This window comes from Lithobates pipiens, unplaced genomic scaffold, assembly GCF_037356315.1.
Source record: "Lithobates pipiens isolate NorthernLeopardFrog02 unplaced genomic scaffold, aLitPip1_a1.2 Scaffold_27, whole genome shotgun sequence".
Lineage (NCBI taxonomy): Eukaryota > Metazoa > Chordata > Amphibia > Anura > Ranidae > Lithobates > Lithobates pipiens.
In genome coordinates, this window is record NW_027507788.1 from 4,368,847 (window position 1) to 4,388,523 (window position 19,677).

The following is a 19,677-nucleotide window of genomic DNA, read 5'->3' on the forward strand; positions in this document are numbered from 1 at the left end:
CTCAACACACAGCCATTAATGTCTAAACCGCTGGCAACAAAAGTCAGTACACCCCTAAGTGAAAATGTCAGAATTGGGCCCAATTAGCCATTTTCCCTCCCCCCGGTGTCATGTGACTCGTTAGTGTTACAAGGTCTCAGGTGTGAATGGGGAGCAGGTGTGTTACATTTGGTGTTATCGCTCTCACTCTCTCATACTGGTCACTGGAAGTACAACATGGCACCTCATGGCAAAGAACTCTCTGAGGATCTGATATAAGAATTGTTGCTCTACATAAAGATGGCCTAGGCTATAAGAAGATTGCCGAGACCCTGAAACTGATCTGCAGCACGGTGGCCAAGACCATACAGCGCTATAACAGGACAGGTTCCCCTCAGAACAGGCCTCGCCATGGTCCACCATAGAAGTTGAGGTCATGTGCTCAGCGTCATATCCAGAGGTTGTCTTTGGGAAATAGACGTATGAGTGCTGCCAGCATTGCTGCAGAGGTTGTAGGGGGGGGGTCAGCCTGTCAGTGCTCAGACCATACGCCGCACACTGCATCAAATTGGTCTGCATGGCTGTCGTCCCAGAAGGAAGCCTCTTCTAAAGATGATGCACAAGAAAGACCACAAACAGTTTGCTGAAGACAAGCAGACTAAGGAGATGGATTACTGGAACCACGTCCTGTGGTCTGATGAGACCAAGATAAAGGTATTTGGTGTCAGATGGTGACAAGCGTGTGTGGGGGCAACCAGGTGAGGAGGACAAAGACAAGTGTGTCTTGTCTACAGTCAGGCATGGTGGTGGGGGTGTCATGGTCTGGGGCTGCATGAGTGCTGCCGGCACTGGGGGGCTACAGATCATTGAGGGGACCATGAATGCCAACATGTACTGTGACATACTGAAGCAGAGCATGATCCCCTCCCTTCAGAGACTGGACCGCAGGGCAGTATTCCAACATGATAACCACCCCAAACACACCTCCAACACCACCACTGCCTTGCTAAAGAAGCTGAGGGTGAAGGTGATGGACTGGCCAAGCATGTCTCCAGACCTAAACCCTATTGATCATCTGTGGGACATCCTCAGAGGGAAGGTGGAGGAGGGGAAGGTCTCCAACATCCACCAGCTCTGTGATGTCATCATGGGGGAGGGGAAGAGGACTCCAGTGGTGACCTGTGAAGCTCTGGTGACCTCCATGCCCAAGAGGGTGAAGGCAGTGCTGGAAAATAATGGCGGCCACACAAAATATTGACACTTTGGGCCCAATTTGGACATTTTCACTTAGGGGTGTACTGACTTTTGTTGCCAGCGGTTTAGACATTAATGGCTGTGTGTTGAGTTATTTTGAGGGGACAGGAAATTTACACTGTTATACAAGCTGTACACTCACTACTTTACATTGTAGACAAGTGTCATTTCTTCAGTGTTGTCACATGAAAAGGGAGAAGAAAAGATTTACAAAAATGTGAGGGGGTGTACTTACTTTTGGGAGATACTTGGCATTTATGGGCTTCAATGTCATCAAAGCATTTTATTACCTCCTGACTGTCACCCCAGAACCCCATCCTATCACCCCCCCCCCTCCCCTCCCCCCCACCAACACGCATTGAAATTCTCATCTGCTGGAGCTCTCATTACCGCTGGGGTGGATGAGGATTTCCACTGGACGGTCATAGGTGTGCTTGTTGGCCAGTGTGATCATGATGCTCTTGGCGGAAGGAGCAGAGGGGTCCGCGTCGGCTCGGATCTCGTGGGTGGGACTCTCCACACCTGCAATAGAAACGCAGTACCAGATGTGAGTCAGAGGAGGCAGCAGAGAGCAATAGTCCGTTTGCAGGTCAGTCTGTCTCTCCAGCTTCACCTTCACTTGTATAGATAAGAGTCCCGTCTGTGTGTAGCCTAGGCACTTGGGTCGTTCTACTGAAACTGAAGCGCACAGAATTTGGTGCAGCCCTGCAAAGAAACCAATCAGCTTCCAGGTTTTATTGCCAAAGCTTAACTGAACAAGCTGAAGTTAGAAGCCGATGGCTGCCATGTACAGCTGCACCGGATTTTGCATTCTCCAGTGTTAGTAAATTAGCCCCTCTAATATCATTAGCCCGGTCCTTACCTTTGAAATACAGTTGGACTCTACCTGTGTCCAGTCAGTTCTTCCTCAGGAGGAGCCCCTCTGAAAACCACCAAAAAAAACCCTTAATGTTTGCCGAAACTCTCAGTTTTGCTCCTCCCTACCAGATTCTACCTATAGCCCCACTGATCTCTACCCATCACTGTGTCACCTTCATTGTATTTCCATTCCTCTCGTCTGTCCAGTCCTTCTAACCTTCTCTGGTCACTCACCTGCCAGGAGGTACGGAGCTCTGATCTCCAGGTGGAAGGTGAGTTCATACTCGATGGAGTTCACCGCTTCCGTCTCCAACAGAGTCGCCAGGCAAAGCTTCTTGGTGCCTCCAGCCAGACCGACCTCCCTCCTGTGGACAAACACCAGAATTGATGCCTTGACACACGTGGGGCACCACTGATGGGGCAAAGCACACCAGGAGGGCCATGCCCGGGTTTTGCATGGCCCAAAGACGTTTACAAAGGGGTTATTGACAATTTCTTTTGCACTAGGCCAGTGATGGCGAACCTTGGCACCCCAGATGTTTTGGAACTACATTTCCCATGATGCTCATGCCCCCCCTGCAGTGTAGTTGAGCACCATGGGAAATGTAGTTCCAAAACATCTGGGGTGCCAAGGTTCACCACCACTGCACTAGGCTATGTCTGCAGCATCTCATGGGTCTGATTTCCACATTTCATTAAATGATAACCACCAGTAAGTTAAAGGTTAATGTGGAAATATCAGAACATTACATTGGATAATAACGCAAAGCAGGCTGGGGCATCCCGCAATGCTACTCTATGTTCCGGGTGACTTGCTAATATACCATAAAGACAGCTGGCCAACACACCTAATATGACCTTGTTGGACATGCCGTTGCCCCCATCTCTCCATGGTCATTAAAATGGAGTAGCCCCCCCCCCTCCTTCCTTTGTGGCCATAACATCCTCCACTCTTCTGGGAAGGTTTCCTATAAGATATTGGAGGGTGTCTGTGGGAATTTGTGGCCATTTGGGAGGTCAATGCTGGGTGAGCAGACCTGGCTCACATGTTGGACCTCACGTTGGGCACCAAAAAAAAAAAAACACCAGTTGGCATTCCAATTAATCCAAAAGCTATTCAGTAGGGTTGAGGTCTGGGCTCTGTGCAGGACACTTGAGTTCCTGCACTCATCACACCCATATGATCTTGTTGGACATGCCGTTGGCCCCATCTCTCCATGGTCATTAAAATGGAGTAGCCCTCCCCCTTCCTTTGTGGCCATAACATCCCCTGGCCAACACACCTAATATGGCCTTGTTGGACATGCCGTTGGCCCCATCTCTCCATGGTCATTAAAATGGAGTAGCCCCCCCCCCCCCCTTCCTTTGTGGCCATAACATCCTCCACTCTTCTGGGAAGGTTTTCTATAAGATATTGGAGGGTGTCTGTGGGAATTTGTGGCCATTTGGGAGGTCAATGCTGGGTGAGAAGACCTGGCTCACATGTTGGACCTCACGTTGGGCACCAAAAAAAACCCAAAAAAACACCAGGTCGCATTCCACTTAATCCAAAAGCTATTCAGTAGGGTTGAGGTCTGGGCTCTGTGCGGGACACTTGAGTTCCTGCACTCATCACACCCATATGAGCTTGTTGGACATGCCGTTGGCCCCATCTCTCCATGGTCATTAAAATGGAGTAGCCCTCCCCCTTCCTTTGTGGCCATAACATCCTCCACTCTTCTGGGAAGGTTTCCTATAAGATATTGGAGGGTGTCTGTGGGAATTTGTGGCCATTTGGGAGGTCAATGCTGGGTGAGCAGACCTGGCTCACATGTTGGACCTCACATTGGGCACCAAAAAAAAAAAAAACACCAGTTGGCATTCCAATTAATCCAAAAGCTATTCAGTAGGGTTGAGGTCTGGGCTCTGTAGAGGACACTTGAGTTCCTGCACTCATCACACCTATATGAGCTTGTTGGACATCTAGTTCGAAACCATGGCCATTATGGAGTTGTGCCCCCTTATTCCAAAAGCCATTATTATGGCCAGAACATAAGATATTGGATGGTGTCTGTGGGAATTTGTGGCCATTTGGGAGGTTAATGCTGGGTGAGAAGACCTGGCTCACATGTTGGACCTCACGTTGGGCACCAAAAAAAAAAAAAACACCAGTTGGCATTCCAATTAATCCAAAAGCTATTCAGTAGGGTTGAGGTCTGGGCTCTGTAGAGGACACTTGAGTTCCTGCACTCATCACACCTATATGAGCTTGTTGGACATCTAGTTCCAAACCATGGCCATTATGGAGTTGTGCCCCCTTATCCCAAAAGCCATTATTATGGCCAGAACATCTTCTACTCTACTGGGAAAATTTTCCACAAGATTTTGGAGGGTCTGTGGGAATTTGTCCCCATTTCTGAGGTCAGGTACTGATATCGGATGAGAAGACCTAGCTCACATATTGGGCACCAAAAAAAAAGTTGGTGTTCCAATTCCTCCCAAAGGTGTTCAGTAGGGTTGAGGTCAGGGCTCTGTACAGGACACTCGAGTTCCTCCACTCATCACACCTATATGAGCTTGTTGGACATCCATTCTGAAACCATGGTCATTATGGAGCTGTGCCCCCTTATCCCAAAGGCCATTAATATGGCCAGAACATCCTCTACTTTTCTGGGAACATTTTACACAAGATTTTGGAGGGTCTCTGTGGGAATTTGTCCTCATTTCTGAGGCCAGGTACTGATATTGGATGAGAAGACCTAGCTCACATGTTGGGCACCAAAAAAAAAAAAGCTGGTGTTCCAATTCCTCCCAAAGGTGTTCATTAGGGTTTAGGTCAGGGCTCTGTGCAGGACAATCGAGTTCCTCCACTCATCACACCTATATGAGCTTGTTGGACATCCATTCTGAAACCATGGCCATTATGGATTTGGGCCCCCTTATCCCAAAGGCTTAATATGGCCAGAACATCCTCCACTCTTCTGGGAACATTTTACACAAGATTTTGGAGGGTCTCTGTGGGAATTTGTCCTCATTTCTGAGGTCAGGTACTTATATTGGATAAGAAGATCTAGCTCATATGTTGGGCACCAAAAAAAAAAAAAAGTTGGTGTTCCAATTCCTCCCAAAGGTGTTCAGTAGGGTTTAGGTCAGGGCTCTGTGCAGGACACTCAAGTTCCTCTTCTCATCACACCTTGGACATCCATTCTGAAGCCATGGCCATTATGGATTTGGGCCCCCTTATCCCAAAGGCCAATAATATGGCCAGAACATCCTCCACTCTTCTGGGAATATTTTTCACAGGATTTTGGAGGGTCTCTATGGAGCTGGCTTTGTACGCAGGGGGCAGTCATGGTGGAACAGAAAAGGGTCTTCACTAAACTGTTACCACAAGGTTGGAGGATTGTCTACAATTGTCTACAACGTCTTTGTGTGATGGAGGATTACCAGGACCCTTCACTGGGGACACCCGAACAGAGGGGGGTCACATACTCACATACGATTGGTCATATAGGGGTTGATTTGCTAAAACTGGAGCGTGCAAAATGTGGCAGAGCTCTGCATAGCAACCAATCAGCTTCCAGGTATTTATTTTTTTTGGTCAAAGCTTAAGTAAGCAAGCTGAAGTTAGCTGATTGGCTACCACACGCACAACTGGACCAGAGTTCGCACTCTCCCGTTTTAGTAAATCTTCCCCATAGCGTGCAAACATTCAATGCATACAGGAGCGGTTCTTACAATCTCTGGGGGGTCACGGTGGCTAAAGCGCTGTCAGAAGTGCTTTGCGTCACTCTGGGGACACAGATGGGGGGGACCAGGACCCTGACAGCCCCGCTGGAGAGCGTGGGCAGCTCCGAGGACGTACTGATCAGCACAGACACGCTCTCCTGAGCCGGAACCACGCCCAGATTGGCCACAAAAATGATCCTTTCCAGGTCTTCATCCAGCAGAATCCGCCCTAAGGGGAAAAAGGAAAGAAATGTGAGATATACGCCATGAAAACCGATCACAGCATTAGGAAATACATAGTCTGTGTCAGAGGTAGGCAACCTGGGCCCTCCAGCTTGCATAACTACAAGTCCCATCATGCACTGATGGGTGCTGATGAGGCTGCACTGATGGGCACTGATAAGGTTGCACTGATGGGCGCTGATGAGGCTTCACTGATGGTCGCTGATGAGGCTGCACTGATGGGCGCTGATGAGGCTGCACTGATGGGTGCTGATGGGCACTGATGAGGCTGCACTGATGGTAGCTGATGAGGTTGCACTGATGGGCGCTGATGAGGCTGCACTAATGGGTGCTGATGAGGCTGCACTGATGGGCACTGATGAGGCTGCAGATGGGCACTGAGGCTGCACTGATGGGTGCTGATGGGCAGTGATGAGGCTGCACTGATGGCTACTGATGAGGCTACACTGATGGGCACTGATGAGGCTACACTGATGGGCACTGATGAGGTTCCACTGATGGGTGCTGACGGGCGCTGATGAGGTTGCACTGATGGGCGCTGATGAGGCTGCACTGATGGACACTGATGAGGCTGTACTGATGGGCGCTGATGAGGCTACGCTGATGGGCGCTGATGAAGCTACGCTGATGGGTGCTGATGAGGCTACGCTGATGGGCACTGATGAGGCTGCACTGATGGTCGTTGATGAGGCCGCACTGATGGTCGTTGATGAGGCCGCACTGATGGATGCTGATAGGCACTGATGAGGCTGTACTGATGAGGCTACACTGATGGGCGCTGATGAGGTTGCACTGATGGGCGCTGATGAGGCTGCACTGAGGGGCGTTAATGAGGCCGCACTGATGGGCGCTGATGAGGCCCCACTGATGGACTCTGATGGGCACTGATGAGGCTGTACTCATGGGCGCTGATGAGGCTGCACTGATTATCAGTGTAAACAATGTACTCACTGTGCCCTGTCGGCACTGGGGGGGGTGCCCGGTATTGAAGTTGTTAGCACCATTTTAACACAGATCGGCACAATGACTGTGTTCAGCCCTGAGAGCTCAGCAGCAATAACAGCTCACTGATCATAACGTTATCTCTCACCCACCATCAGCACTTCAGTATTGCGGCTTAACGAGCGACCGAAACTTCTTTAAACAGGATGGTTTCAAGGCTGCTGCTAACAATAACCGCTTAGCAAAGCATCCTCCAAAATGACAGCATAGACTCTTGTATTGTTGGGACAAGCTGGAGTGCCCCTTTAACGAAGTGAAATGAAGTCGACCGTCTGACATCTGTTTCTTTTGGCACGAAATGATATTTTTACTTTTTCTCCCCGGATACTCGTCTGCGTCTCCAGCTGTTTGTCGCGGCAGAAATTTGTGTATAATCCTCATTATCTGCCGGAGACTTCGGGGAACGAACTGGATTTCCAAGGCAACTAGAGAGCCACGTTAATGGTTTCGCGGATTGCGTTTAACCCAGCGCGGGGGACCGAGACCTAACCCCTCCCCCTCCCCCCCTCTCGGTGTCTCCTGGTGACCAGAAAACCAGCCGAGCGATTTAATGACCCAGAAATTCTCGTAGCGTCGCAACCCGCATTAATGATCTCACACCTAACATGGGAGCGGCTTAGAGGGGAATTAGCGTAGCGATGGCGGCTTTCGCCCTTTCGGTGGGGGATTAGATAAGAGTACATTCTGCGCGTTCGTTGGTTTGAAGAAGCGATACAATGTCTCCATTTATCGGAGGAGTCGCTACAAGTTGCATCCTTTTAGATAATACAGCAGAGAGGGCTTTATCACTGGTGACACCTAGAGGCTACAGGGAGGTACTGCATGGAAAAGGCAATGTGGAGCTTACAATAGCTTTATTGGTTGACCGATGCCGGATGCCTGCGACAGCGCTGGACCGATCGAAGGGAAAATCGGTTCCGGCTGCTTTTAGTGTCGTCAGGAGATGATAGACTTCATCTATCCTCAACACAGATCCCTGAGTGCATTGTGTCCTGATTTTATTAACATGGACTGCTCAGGCCCTGAGGAAGGAGAGGGCTTTTTTTTCTGCTGAAACGCATCGGATACATCTGATGCTCTTACCCAATGCTTCAAAAAGTCCTTTGAGTGAGATGGACTACCAGGTGCTCCTCTGTACACTTTCAAAAATTATCATTTGCTCACCGTTACCCTCTAGCAGCCTCCCGCTGGACATGCTGCAATAGTCGTAGTATGACTCGTCCATCTTGGCCTTGTCCTTAATCTGGACGGTGATGATACGTCTGCAGATGACGGCCTCGAATCCCACAACCACCGTGTGCTCATTCAGGGGGTAGACGAAGAGAGCTGAGGGGGGGAGGGGAGGAACGGTTGTTAGAGATCGCAGAATATATAATCCACCAATCAGAGACTCTGACATAACCATACCTATAACTCTGCACAGTACTACTTCCCTTGTCCTGTATGTCGGGTGTAATTCTCGGTATTTGTTCTTATTCTGTATGTATGGACTCTGCACAGTACTACTTCTCTTGTCCTGTATGTCGGGTGTAATTCTCGGTATCTGTTCTTATTCTGTATGTATGGACTCTGCACAGTACTACTTCTCTTGTCCTGTATGTCGGGTGTAATTCTCGGTATCTGTTCTTATTCTGTATGTATGGACTCTGCACAGTACTACTTCCCTTGTCCTGTATGTCGGGTGTAATTCTCGGTATTTGTTCTTATTCTGTATGTATGGACTCTGCACAGTACTACTTCTCTTGTCCTGTATGTCGGGTGTAATTCTCGGTATCTGTTCTTATTCTGCATGTATGGACTCTGCACAGTACTACTTCTCTTGTCCTGTATGTCGGGTGTAATTCTCGGTATCTGTTCTTATTCTGTATGTATGGACTCTACACAGTACCACTTCTCTTGTCCTGTATGTCGGGTGTAATTCTCGGTATCTGTTCTTATTCTGTATGTATGGACTCTGCACAGTACTACTTCTCTTGTCCTGTATGTCGGGTGTAATTCTCGGTATCTGTTCTTATTCTGTATGTATGGACTCTGTACAGTACTACTTCTCTTGTCCTGTATGTCGGGTGTAATTCTCGGTATCTCTTCTTATTCTGTATGTATGGACTCTGCACAGTGCCACTTCTCTTGTCCTGTATGTCGGGTGTAATTCTCGGTATCTGTTCTTATTCTGTATGTATGGACTCTGCACAATACCACTTCTCTTGTCCTGTATGTCGGGTGTAATTCTCGGTATCTGTTCCTCTTCTGTATGTATGGACTCTGCACAGTACCACTTCTCTTGTCCTGTATGTCGGGTGTAGATCTCAGTATCAGTTCTTATTCTGTATGTATGGACTCTGCACAGTACTACTTCCCTTGTCCTGTATGTCGGGTGTAATTCTCGGTATCTCTTCTTATTCTGTATGTATGGACTCTGCACAGTACCACTTCTCTTGTCCTGTATGTCGGGTGTAATTCTCGGTATCTCTTCTTATTCTGTATGTATGGACTCTGCACAGTACCACTTCCCTTGTCCTGTATGTCGGGTGTAATTCTCGGTATCTCTTCTAATTCTGTATGTATGGACTCTGCACAGTACCACTTCTCTTGTCCTGTATGTCGGGTGTAATTCTCGGTATCTCTTCTTATTCTGTATGTATGGACTCTGCACAGTACCACTTCTCCTGTCCTGTATGTCGGGTGTAATTCTCGGTATCTGTTCTTATTCTGTATGTATGGACTCTGCACAGTACTACTTCTCTTGTCCTGTATGTCGGGTGTAATTCTTGGTATCTGTTCTTATTCTGTATGTATGGACTCTGCACAGTACTACTTCTCTTGTCCTGTATGTCGGGTGTAATTCTCGGTATCTGTTCTTATTCTGTATGTATGGACTCTGCACAGTACTACTTCTCTTGTCCTGTATGTCGGGTGTAATTCTCGGTATCTGTTCTTATTCTGTATGTATGGACTCTGCACAGTACCACTTCTCTTGTCCTGTATGTCGGGTGTAATTCTCGGTATCTGTTCTTATTCTGTATGTATGGACTCTGCACAGTACTATTTCTCTTGTCCTGTATGTCGGGTGTAATTCTCGGTATCTGTTCTTATTCTGTATGTATGGACTCTGCACAGTACTATTTCTCTTGTCCTGTATGTCGGGTGTAATTCTCGGTATCTGTTCTTATTCTGTATGTATGGACTCTGCACAGTACTATTTCTCTTGTCCTGTATGTCGGGTGTAATTCTCGGTATCTGTTCTTATTCTGTATGTATGGACTCTGCACAGTACCACTTCTCTTGTCCTGTATGTCGGGTGTAATTCTCGGTATCTGTTCTTATTCTGTATGTATGGACTCTGCACAGTACCACTTCTCTTGTCCTGTATGTCGGGTGTAATTCTCGGTATCTCTTCTTATTCTGTATGTATGGACTCTGCACAGTACTACTTCTCTTGTCCTGTATGTCGGGTGTAATTCTCGGTATCTCTTCTTATTCTGTATGTATGGACTCTGCACAGTACCACTTCTCTTGTCCTGTATGTCGGGTGTAATTCTCGGTATCTGTTCTTATTCTGTATGTATGGACTCTGCACAGTACCACTTCTCCTGTCCTGTATGTCGGGTGTAATTCTCGGTATCTGTTCTTATTCTGTATGTATGGACTCTGCACAGTACTATTTCTCTTGTCCTGTATGTCGGGTGTAATTCTCGGTATCTGTTCTTATTCTGTATGTATGGACTCTGCACAGTACTACTTCTCTTGTCCTGTATGTCGGGTGTAATTCTCGGTATCTGTTCTTATTCTGTATGTATGGACTCTGCACAGTACCACTTCTCTTGTCCTGTATGTCGGGTGTAATTCTCGGTATCTCTTCTTATTCTGTATGTATGGACTCTGCACAGTACTATTTCTCTTGTCCTGTATGTCGGGTGTAATTCTCGGTATCTGTTCTTATTCTGTATGTATGGACTCTGCACAGTACCACTTCTCTTGTCCTGTATGTCGGGTGTAATTCTCGGTATCTCTTCTTATTCTGCACAGTACCACTTCTCTATAGAACAATACAATGTCATCAGTGGGTAACTGCAATGCATGCTGGGACTTACCTTCCACAGACTGGCTCTCGGGGTTGCTGTAGGTAAGTGACGCCGTCATCCCCAGGGCGTAGCCGCTGACACAGGCGCTGATCTCTGAGGCGGTCAGGGGCAGAGGGGCCCCGGTGAAGCGGTTCATCAGTCCCGGCATCCTGGTGCCTCTCTCCTGTAATATACACAGTACAGTGAGACATACCTGGGGGGTCCCGGGGGAGCAGATCACATGGGGGGGGGGAGGGGAACTCAGGTGCACATATGGATCGTAATTATGGTTTTTAAGATTGAACTGGATGGACTTGTGTCTTTTTTCAACCTGACTATGTAATGCAATTATCGGGCCAATGCTGAAATGTTACAGATGGAGCGCCCCCCCCAGGAGAACAGAGCCAACCCCATGTACAGGGGATGTGCTTGACCAAGACTGGAGGACATTTCTTTTTTTCCATATACCATAAATAATCTCTGTAGTCTTATATCCCCCCTCCCTATGGTAATTAAGTGATGATCATTTTTTTTCCCCATTAAATTCCCTCCCCTTTCATCGCAACAGCCCCGCCCCCTCATCACACGTGTCCCCCGCACAGCACTGTAGTTCAGATAAGGGGCGCACTGATTACTGAGTGCTGATTGCACTAGGCCAAACTAAGCCTGGACTTAACAGTCTGCAATGGATGGGAGAATTGTGTCTCCATTATTTGGGTTGTGGTCCCTTTGAGATGGATGACCAAAGAAGCAGCAACAAGCTGTGGCAGATGAGGTTTAATGTTGAGAAATGTAAAGTTCTGCACTTGGGGGCTAAGAATATGCATCATACATACTAGGGGGGATACTACTGGGGGGATCCATAGTGGAGAAGGATCTGGGGATCTATAGTGGAGAAGGATCTGAGGAAATCCATAGTGGAGAAGGATCTGGGGGGAATCCATAGTGGAGAAGGATCTGGGGGTATCCATAGTGGAGAAGGATTTGGGGGAATCCATAGTGGAGAAGGATCTGGGGGTATTCATAGTGGAGAAGGATCTGGGGGATCCATAGTAAAGGATCTGGGGAATCCATGGTGGAGAAGGATCTGGGGGATCCATGGTGGAGAAGGATCTGGGGGATCCATGGTGGAGAAGGATCTGGGGGATCCATGGTGGAGAAGGATCTGGGGGGATCCATGGTGGAGAAGGATCTGGGAGTATCCATGGTGGAGAAGGATCTGGGGGAATCCACGGTGAAGGAGGATCTGGGGGAATCCATAGTGGAGAAGGATCTGGGGGATCCATAGTGGAGAAGGATCTGGGGGATCCATAGTGGAGAAGGATCTGGGGGATCCATAGTGGAGAAGGATCTGGGGGGATCCATGGTGGAGAAGGATCTGGGGGGATCCATGGTGGAGGAGGATCTGGGGGAATCCACGGTGGAGAAGGATCTGGGGGGATCCATGGTGGAGAAGGATCTGGGGGGATCCATAGTGGAGAAGGATCTGAGGGAATCCATGGTGGAGAAGGATCTGGGGGTATCCATAGTGGAGAAGGATCTGGGGGGAATCCATAGCGGAGAAGGATCTGGGGGAATCCATAGCGGAGAAGGATCTGGGGGGAATCTAATTGGGTGACTAAGTGGCAGATGAGGTTTAATGTTGAGAAATGTAAAGATCTGCACTTGGGGGCTAAGAATATGTATCATACATATTAGGGGGGATACAACTGGGGGGATCCATAGTGGAGAAGGACCTGGGGATCCATAGTGGAGAAGGATCTGGGGGGATCCATAGTGGAGAAGGATTTGGGGGAATCCATGGTGGAGAAGGATCTGGGGGGATCCATAGTGGAGAAGGATCTGGGGGGATCCATAGTGGAGAAGGATCTGAGGGAATCCATGGTGGAGAAGGATCTGGGGGTATCCATAGTGGAGAAGGATCTGGGGGAATCCGTGGTGGAGAAGGATCTGGCGGGGATCCATAGGGAGAAGGATCTGGGGGGATCCATAGTGGAGAAGGATCTGGGGGGATCCATAGTGGAGAAGGATCTGGGGGGATCCATAGTGGAGAAGGATCTGGGGGAATCCATGGTGGAGAAGGATCTGTGGGGACCCATAGTGGAGAAGGATCTGGGGGGATCCATAGTGGAGAAGGATCTGGGGGGATCCATAGTGGAGAAGGATCTGGGGGATCCATAGTGGAGAAGGATTTGGGGGAATCCATGGTGGAGAAGGATCTGGGGGGATCCATAGTGGAGAAGGATCTGGGGGGATCCATAGTGAAGAAGGATCTGGGGATCCATAGTGGAGAAGGATCTGAGGGAATCCATGGTGGAGAAGGATCTGGGGGTATCCATAGTGGAGAAGGATCTGGGGGAATCCGTGGTGGAGAAGGATCTGGCGGGGATCCATAGGGAGAAGGATCTGGGGGGATCCATAGTGGAGAAGGATCTGGGGGGATCCATAGTGGAGAAGGATCTGGGGGGATCCATAGTGGAGAAGGATCTGGGGGGATCCATAGTGGAGAAGGATCTGGGGGAATCCATGGTGGAGAAGGATCTGTGGGGACCCATAGTGGAGAAGGATCTGGGGGGATCCATAGTGGAGAAGGATCTGGGGATCCATAGTGGAGAAGGATCTGGGGATCCATAGTGGAGAAGGATCTGGGGGAATCCATAGTGGAGAAGGATCTGGGGGGAATCCATAGTGGAGAAGGATAAGGGGTCCATATAGTGAACTTGGTGTTGAGTTAATCACTTTACGGTCCTTACAGAGAACAAAGGCAGCACTCTTTACATCTAGAGGAAAAGAGATTTAATCTCCATATACGGAAAGGTTTCTTCACAGTAAGAGCCGTGGAAATGTGGAATAGACTCCCTGCAGAGGTGGTTCTGGCCGGCTCAGAGGATTGCTTTAAGAAAGGCCCAGATACTTTCCTAAGTGCACACAATATAACGGGGTACGGACATTTATAGGTACAGTTGATCCGGGGAAAATCCGATTGCCTCTTGGGGGGGATCAGGAAGGAATCCCCCCCCCTCCTCCTGTAGCAAATTGGATCGTGCTCTGCTGGGGGTTTTCGCCTTCCTCTGGAACTGTGGGTATATGGGATTGATATTATTTTTTATTTATTTTTATGGTTGGACTCGATGGTCTTTGTTTTTTTTTTCAACCCGCCTAACTAGGTAACTATGTAAGCAGCCAGGAGGTGTCTATGTGAAGTTGTATAGTAAGGAACAGGAGCTGTGGGGTTCTCTAACCGTTGAGGTGCTGCTGGGCTCTTGAAAGTTTTCTGGACCCCTGGAGGAGACGGGACTTAAAAAAATAAAAATAAAAAAAAATAAAACAATTTAATTTTCTATTTTTATTGAAATTTTTTTCAATTTACACGTAAAAAAAAAAAAAAAAGACACACTTATATGAAACAAAAAAAAAGTGGGGACTTTAAACCTTGTTGTGGGACAAGTTTATGGGCGGCGAGCCAAAGTTTTGTTTTTTTTGTGGCCCAGAGCTACGGGCTGTTTTGTTTATTTAATGCCGAGGATAAATAAAATAAATAAAAACAGTTTTTTACAAAGACGGCTGGATAGAGATCCGGAACCCCGAAATATCACAATTATAGTTATTGCATAACTCCTAGAGCAGGAAAGTGGAGGCAAGACGATGAAAATGGAGTCCGCCAGTAAAATGTCCATCTGATGGCCTTTCTGTTTCGGAAATCTTTTGGAGCATGCTCAGTTCACTTTAACCACTTGCCGCCCGCCCTATAGAAAATAGACGGCGGCAAAGTGGTTTCATAATCCTGACCGGACGTCATATGACGTGATCAGGATTATGAGCCGCTGCGCGCCCCCCGGGGGCATGCATCGCGGCGATCGTTGTTGCGGGGTGTCAGTCTGACACCCGGCAACTACGATCTCGGTAAAGAGTCTCCGACGGAGACTCTTTACCACGTGATCAGCCATGTCCATAGTTACATAGTTACACAGTTAGTAAGGTTGAATAAAGACACCAGTCCATCCAGTTCAACCTGAGTGAGTGTCTACAATTGTCCCCATCCCTGTACATTGCACACTCACACCGGTCCCTACCCTCAAGGAACCCACAATCCAAGGTCCCCATTCATATACTAGGGCCAATTTTGGACAGAAGCCAATTAACCTACCTGCATGTCTTTGGAGTGTGGGAGGAAACCGGAGTACCCGGAGGAAACCCACGCAGGCACAGGGAGAACATGCAAACTCCAGGCAGGTAATGTCGTGGTTGGGATTTGAACCAGCGACCCTTCTTACTGCCTGGTGAGAGTGCTAACCACTACACCACTGTGCCGCCCACTACACCACTGTGCCGCCCCCCCCATTCTTTTGAATTTAAATAACCCTTATTATCAGGACTATTTGGGGGTAAGTTATGATATAAAGGGGATAGGATGGGGGCCCCGGGGGTATTTTCAGGAGTAAGTGATAATCTAAAAGAGGTGACAATAGGAGGTGGGCCCATGTAGGGATGCCTCCATTATTTCCATTGCCCCTCTCTCAGTCTGTGACATTCTGTAACATATTGCGCAGTCCTTTTCTCTGTTGTCGCCTACTTTCCAGTACAATGGGGTATTTCCTCTATAAAAGTGAAGTCCAGGGTGAAAGCGGAGACTCTCTGGAAGTTCTCGGGGGGGGCCCCGTAGCAAGAAGGAGGGGCCCCGTTCCTCAAGGGCCGCCTCATCACATCTCACAAATCTCTGCAGTGACTTGGAAGCAGATTGTAGTCCAATCACGGCTGATCACAGTGTAAATAGGAAAAGCCGGTGATCGGCTTTTCCTCACTTGCGTCTGTCAGACGCGAGTAGAGGAGAGCCGATCGGCTGCTCCTCTGACAGGGGGGGGGTCTGTGCTGATCGATTATCAGCACAGCCCCCGCCAAGGATGCCCACACTGGACCACCAGGGACGCCACCAGACCACCAGGGATGCCAAGGACAAGGTATGCCACCCTACACCACCAGGGATTGCAGTCAGTGCCACAATGGATGCCAATCAGTGCCCATAATGGATGCCAATCAGTGCCCACAATGGGCATCACTGATTGGCATGCATTATTGATTGGCACCCATTAGTACAATATATTATAATACAATGCCGCCTACCAGTTCCCATCTGTGCCGCCTATCAGTGCCTACCCATGCCCACCTGTGCCGCCTAACCCATGCCCACCTGTGCCACCTATCCATGCCTATCCATGCCAATTTGTGCCACCTATCAGTGCCCATCCGTGTCGTCCATCAGTGCCGCCCATCAGTGCCACATATCGGTGTCCATCAATGCCACCTCATCAGTGCCACTTCATTGGTGCCACCTCATCGGTGCCCATCAGTGCCGCCTTATCATTGCCCATCAGTGTAACCCCATCAGTGCCCATCAGTGAAGGAGAAAACTTACTTATTTGCAAAGTTTTGAAACTGAAACAAAAAAAAAACATTTTTTTTTCTAAATTTTTGGTATTTTTCTATTTGTTTAGCAAAAAATAAAAATCGTAGAGGTGATCAAATACCACCAAAAGAAATCTCTATTTGTGGGAAAAAAATGATAAAAATTTCATTTGGGTACAGTGTAGCACGACCGCGCAATTGTCATTCAAAGTGCGACAGCGCTGAAAGCTCAAAATTGGTCTGGGCAGGAAGGTGTTTAAGTGCCCCCCCCCCCCCCCCCCCGGGATTGAAGTGGTTAAATGACGGGAGGAAATCGAGAGAAGAAAACGGTGCAAATCAAATGATTTTTTTATTTTTATTTTTTTGTTCTTTTCTTTTTCAGATCCGGAGGAGAAATGAACATTTGTGACAAGGCGTCCGTCTGCAGAGAACGCTCCCAATTATAATCATTCTGTTACAATGAAGAAGAATCGATTGAAAGCCAATTGCGTGCGCGGCGAGTCTCAGCCAATCACAGCTACCGATCGCTACATTGTATCAGCCTGCCCGGGATTTATTATTCATTGTCGATGAAAAGCGGTGAGAAAAACACTCCAGACAACGGCAGGATGTCAATAATATCTTCTAGCGGCCAAATAAAAAAGACACAATCGATGATTCCAGAAAAAAAAATCCGTCAATAACAATCTGCTTCCAAGTCACTGCAGAGATTTGTGAGATGTGATGAGGCGGCCCTTGAGGAACGGGGCCCCTCCTTCCTGCTACGGGGCCCCCCCAGAGAACTTCCAGAGAGTCTCCGCTTTCATCCTGGACTTCACTGTTATAGAGGAAATTCCCCATTGTACTGGAAAGTAGGCGACAACAGAGAAAAGGACTGCGCAATATGTTACAGCATGTCACAGACTGAGAGAGGGGCAATGGAAATAATGGAGGCATCCCTACATGGGCCCACCTCCTATTGTCACCTCTTTTAGATTATCACTTACTCCTGAAAATACCCCCGGGGCCCCATCCTATCCCCTTTATATCATAACTTACCCCCATATAGTCCTGATAATAAGGGTTATTTAAATTCAAAAGAATGGGGGGGGGGGGGGGGAGTGAGCAGGAGAGAGAAAGGTAGACATAGAGAGGGGAGAAAAGAGATGGACAGAGAGAGAGAAGGATGGGGAGAGAGAGAGAAACTGTGAGATAAAGGGGGAGGGGAGTGGAAGAGCAAGTGGTGGAAAGAGAGAGAATGAGATTGGGGGAGAAATAAAATGGAAAATGGAATGGAGAGAGGAGATATAGAGAAAACAAGGAGGAAGATGAGAAATGGAGGTAAGGGAGATTTAGATAGAGATTGAAAAAGAAATGAAAGGATGGAGGAATGATGGGGCACTATTCCTCCCACTGACACCAATGATGGGGCACTATTCCCCCCCTGACACCAATGATGGGGCACTATTCCCCCCCTGACACCAATGATGGGGCACTATTCCCCCCACTGACACCAATGATGGGGCACTATTCCTCCCACTGATACCAATGATGGGGCACTATTCCTCCCACTGACACCAACGATGGGGCACTATTCCTCCCACTGATACCAACGATGGGGCACTATTCCTCTCACTGACACCAACGATGGGGCACTATTCCTCCTACTGACACCAACGATGGGGCACTATTCCTCCCACTGATACCAATGATGGGGCACTATTCCTCCCACTGACACCAATGATGGGGCACTATTCCTCCCACTGACACCAATGATGGGGCACTATTCCTCCCACTGACACCAACGATGGGGCACTATTCCTCCTACTGACACCAACGATGGGGCACTATTCCTCACACTGACACCAATGATGGGGCACTATTCCTCCCACTGACACCAACGATGGGGCACTATTCCTCCCACTGACACCAACGATGGGGCACTATTCCTCCCACTGACAGCAATGATGGGGTACTATTCCTACACCAAGATTGGGGCATTTACACTCACGGACACCGGGGGCATTTTCTCCTCCCAAACGCCACACTAAAGCCGGAAGGACAGTATATTGGCCCTTTGTGTGGAAAGTTTGGAGACCTCTGCATCCGCTGCGTCAGGTTTTGCGCACGTTATATACACGCACGCTGCTTTATTATTTCTCTCATTTTATACTTCTGCTTTGTACCTCAAAACCTTTCAGCAAATTCATAGAAGAAGAAAGTAGGAAAGTTCCCGTCCAATAAGGATTTTACTGTGAAGTTTATTTTCAGCATTTTCATTCTCATCTTTATTCTCCATAAAACGTTGGCGGGTGACGCGGCTCGCTGCGCTTCGGCGATATTACGTTTTAATTAAAGCCGATTCATTCCGGGGGGTTGCGCCACTTTTGGATAAATATTTATGAAAGCGCCCGCCGCGCGGAGGAATAAACAGCATCAATATTTCATGTTATTGTTAATTCGGCGTGACGACGAGAGTTGCGGCGTTGGATCTGAACGCACAATGGCGGAATTATGAATGGAATGGGAAGGCAGTCATGTAGTGTGTGTGTATATATATATATACAGTGCCTTGCGAAAGTATTCGGCCCCCTTGAACTTTTCAACCTTTTGCCACATTTCAGGCTTCAAACATAAAGATATAAAAATTTTAATTTTTTGTGAAGAATCACCAACAAGTGGGACACAATTGTGAAGTGGAACGAAATCTATTGGATTTTTTAAACTGTTTTAGTAAATAAAAAACTGAAAAGTGGTGCGTGCAAAATTATTCGGCCCCTTTACTTTCAGTGCAGAAAACTCACTCCAGAAGTTCAGCGAGGATCTCTGAATGATCCAATGTTGTCCTAAATGACTGATGGTGATAAATAGAATCCACCTGTGTGTAATCAAGTCTCTGTATAAATGCACCTGCTCTGTGATATTCTCAGGGTTCTGTTGAAAGCGCAGAGAGCATCATGAAGACCAAGGAACACACCAGGCAGGTCCGTAATACTGTTGTGGAGAAGTTTAAAGCCGGATTTGGATACAAAAAGATTTCCCAAGCTTTAAACATCCCAAGGAGCACTGTGCAAGCCATCATTTTGAAATGGAAAGAGTATCAGACCACTGCAAATCTACCAAGACCTGGCCGTCCCTCTAAACTTTCAGCTCAGACAAGGAGAAGACTGATCAGAGATGCAGCCAAGAG

The 19,677-nt window shown here is 48.0% G+C and overlaps 1 protein-coding gene across 1 annotated transcript in view; it reads right to left on the reverse strand.

Moving 5' to 3' along the window:
• Nucleotides 1-19,677, reverse strand: part of VWA5B1 (von Willebrand factor A domain containing 5B1) — a 129,616-nt gene that overhangs the window by 92,399 nt on the left and 17,540 nt on the right. Inside the window, exons 2-6 of the mRNA XM_077456313.1 lie at nt 11,136-11,289; nt 8,209-8,370; nt 5,809-6,028; nt 2,326-2,456; nt 1,624-1,755 (exon numbers count right to left, since the gene is read on the reverse strand). Coding sequence (XP_077312439.1) covers nt 1,624-1,755; nt 2,326-2,456; nt 5,809-6,028; nt 8,209-8,370; nt 11,136-11,274 — 784 coding nt within the window. The 5' untranslated portion in view covers nt 11,275-11,289. The remainder of the gene's footprint in view (nt 1-1,623; nt 1,756-2,325; nt 2,457-5,808; nt 6,029-8,208; nt 8,371-11,135; nt 11,290-19,677) is intronic.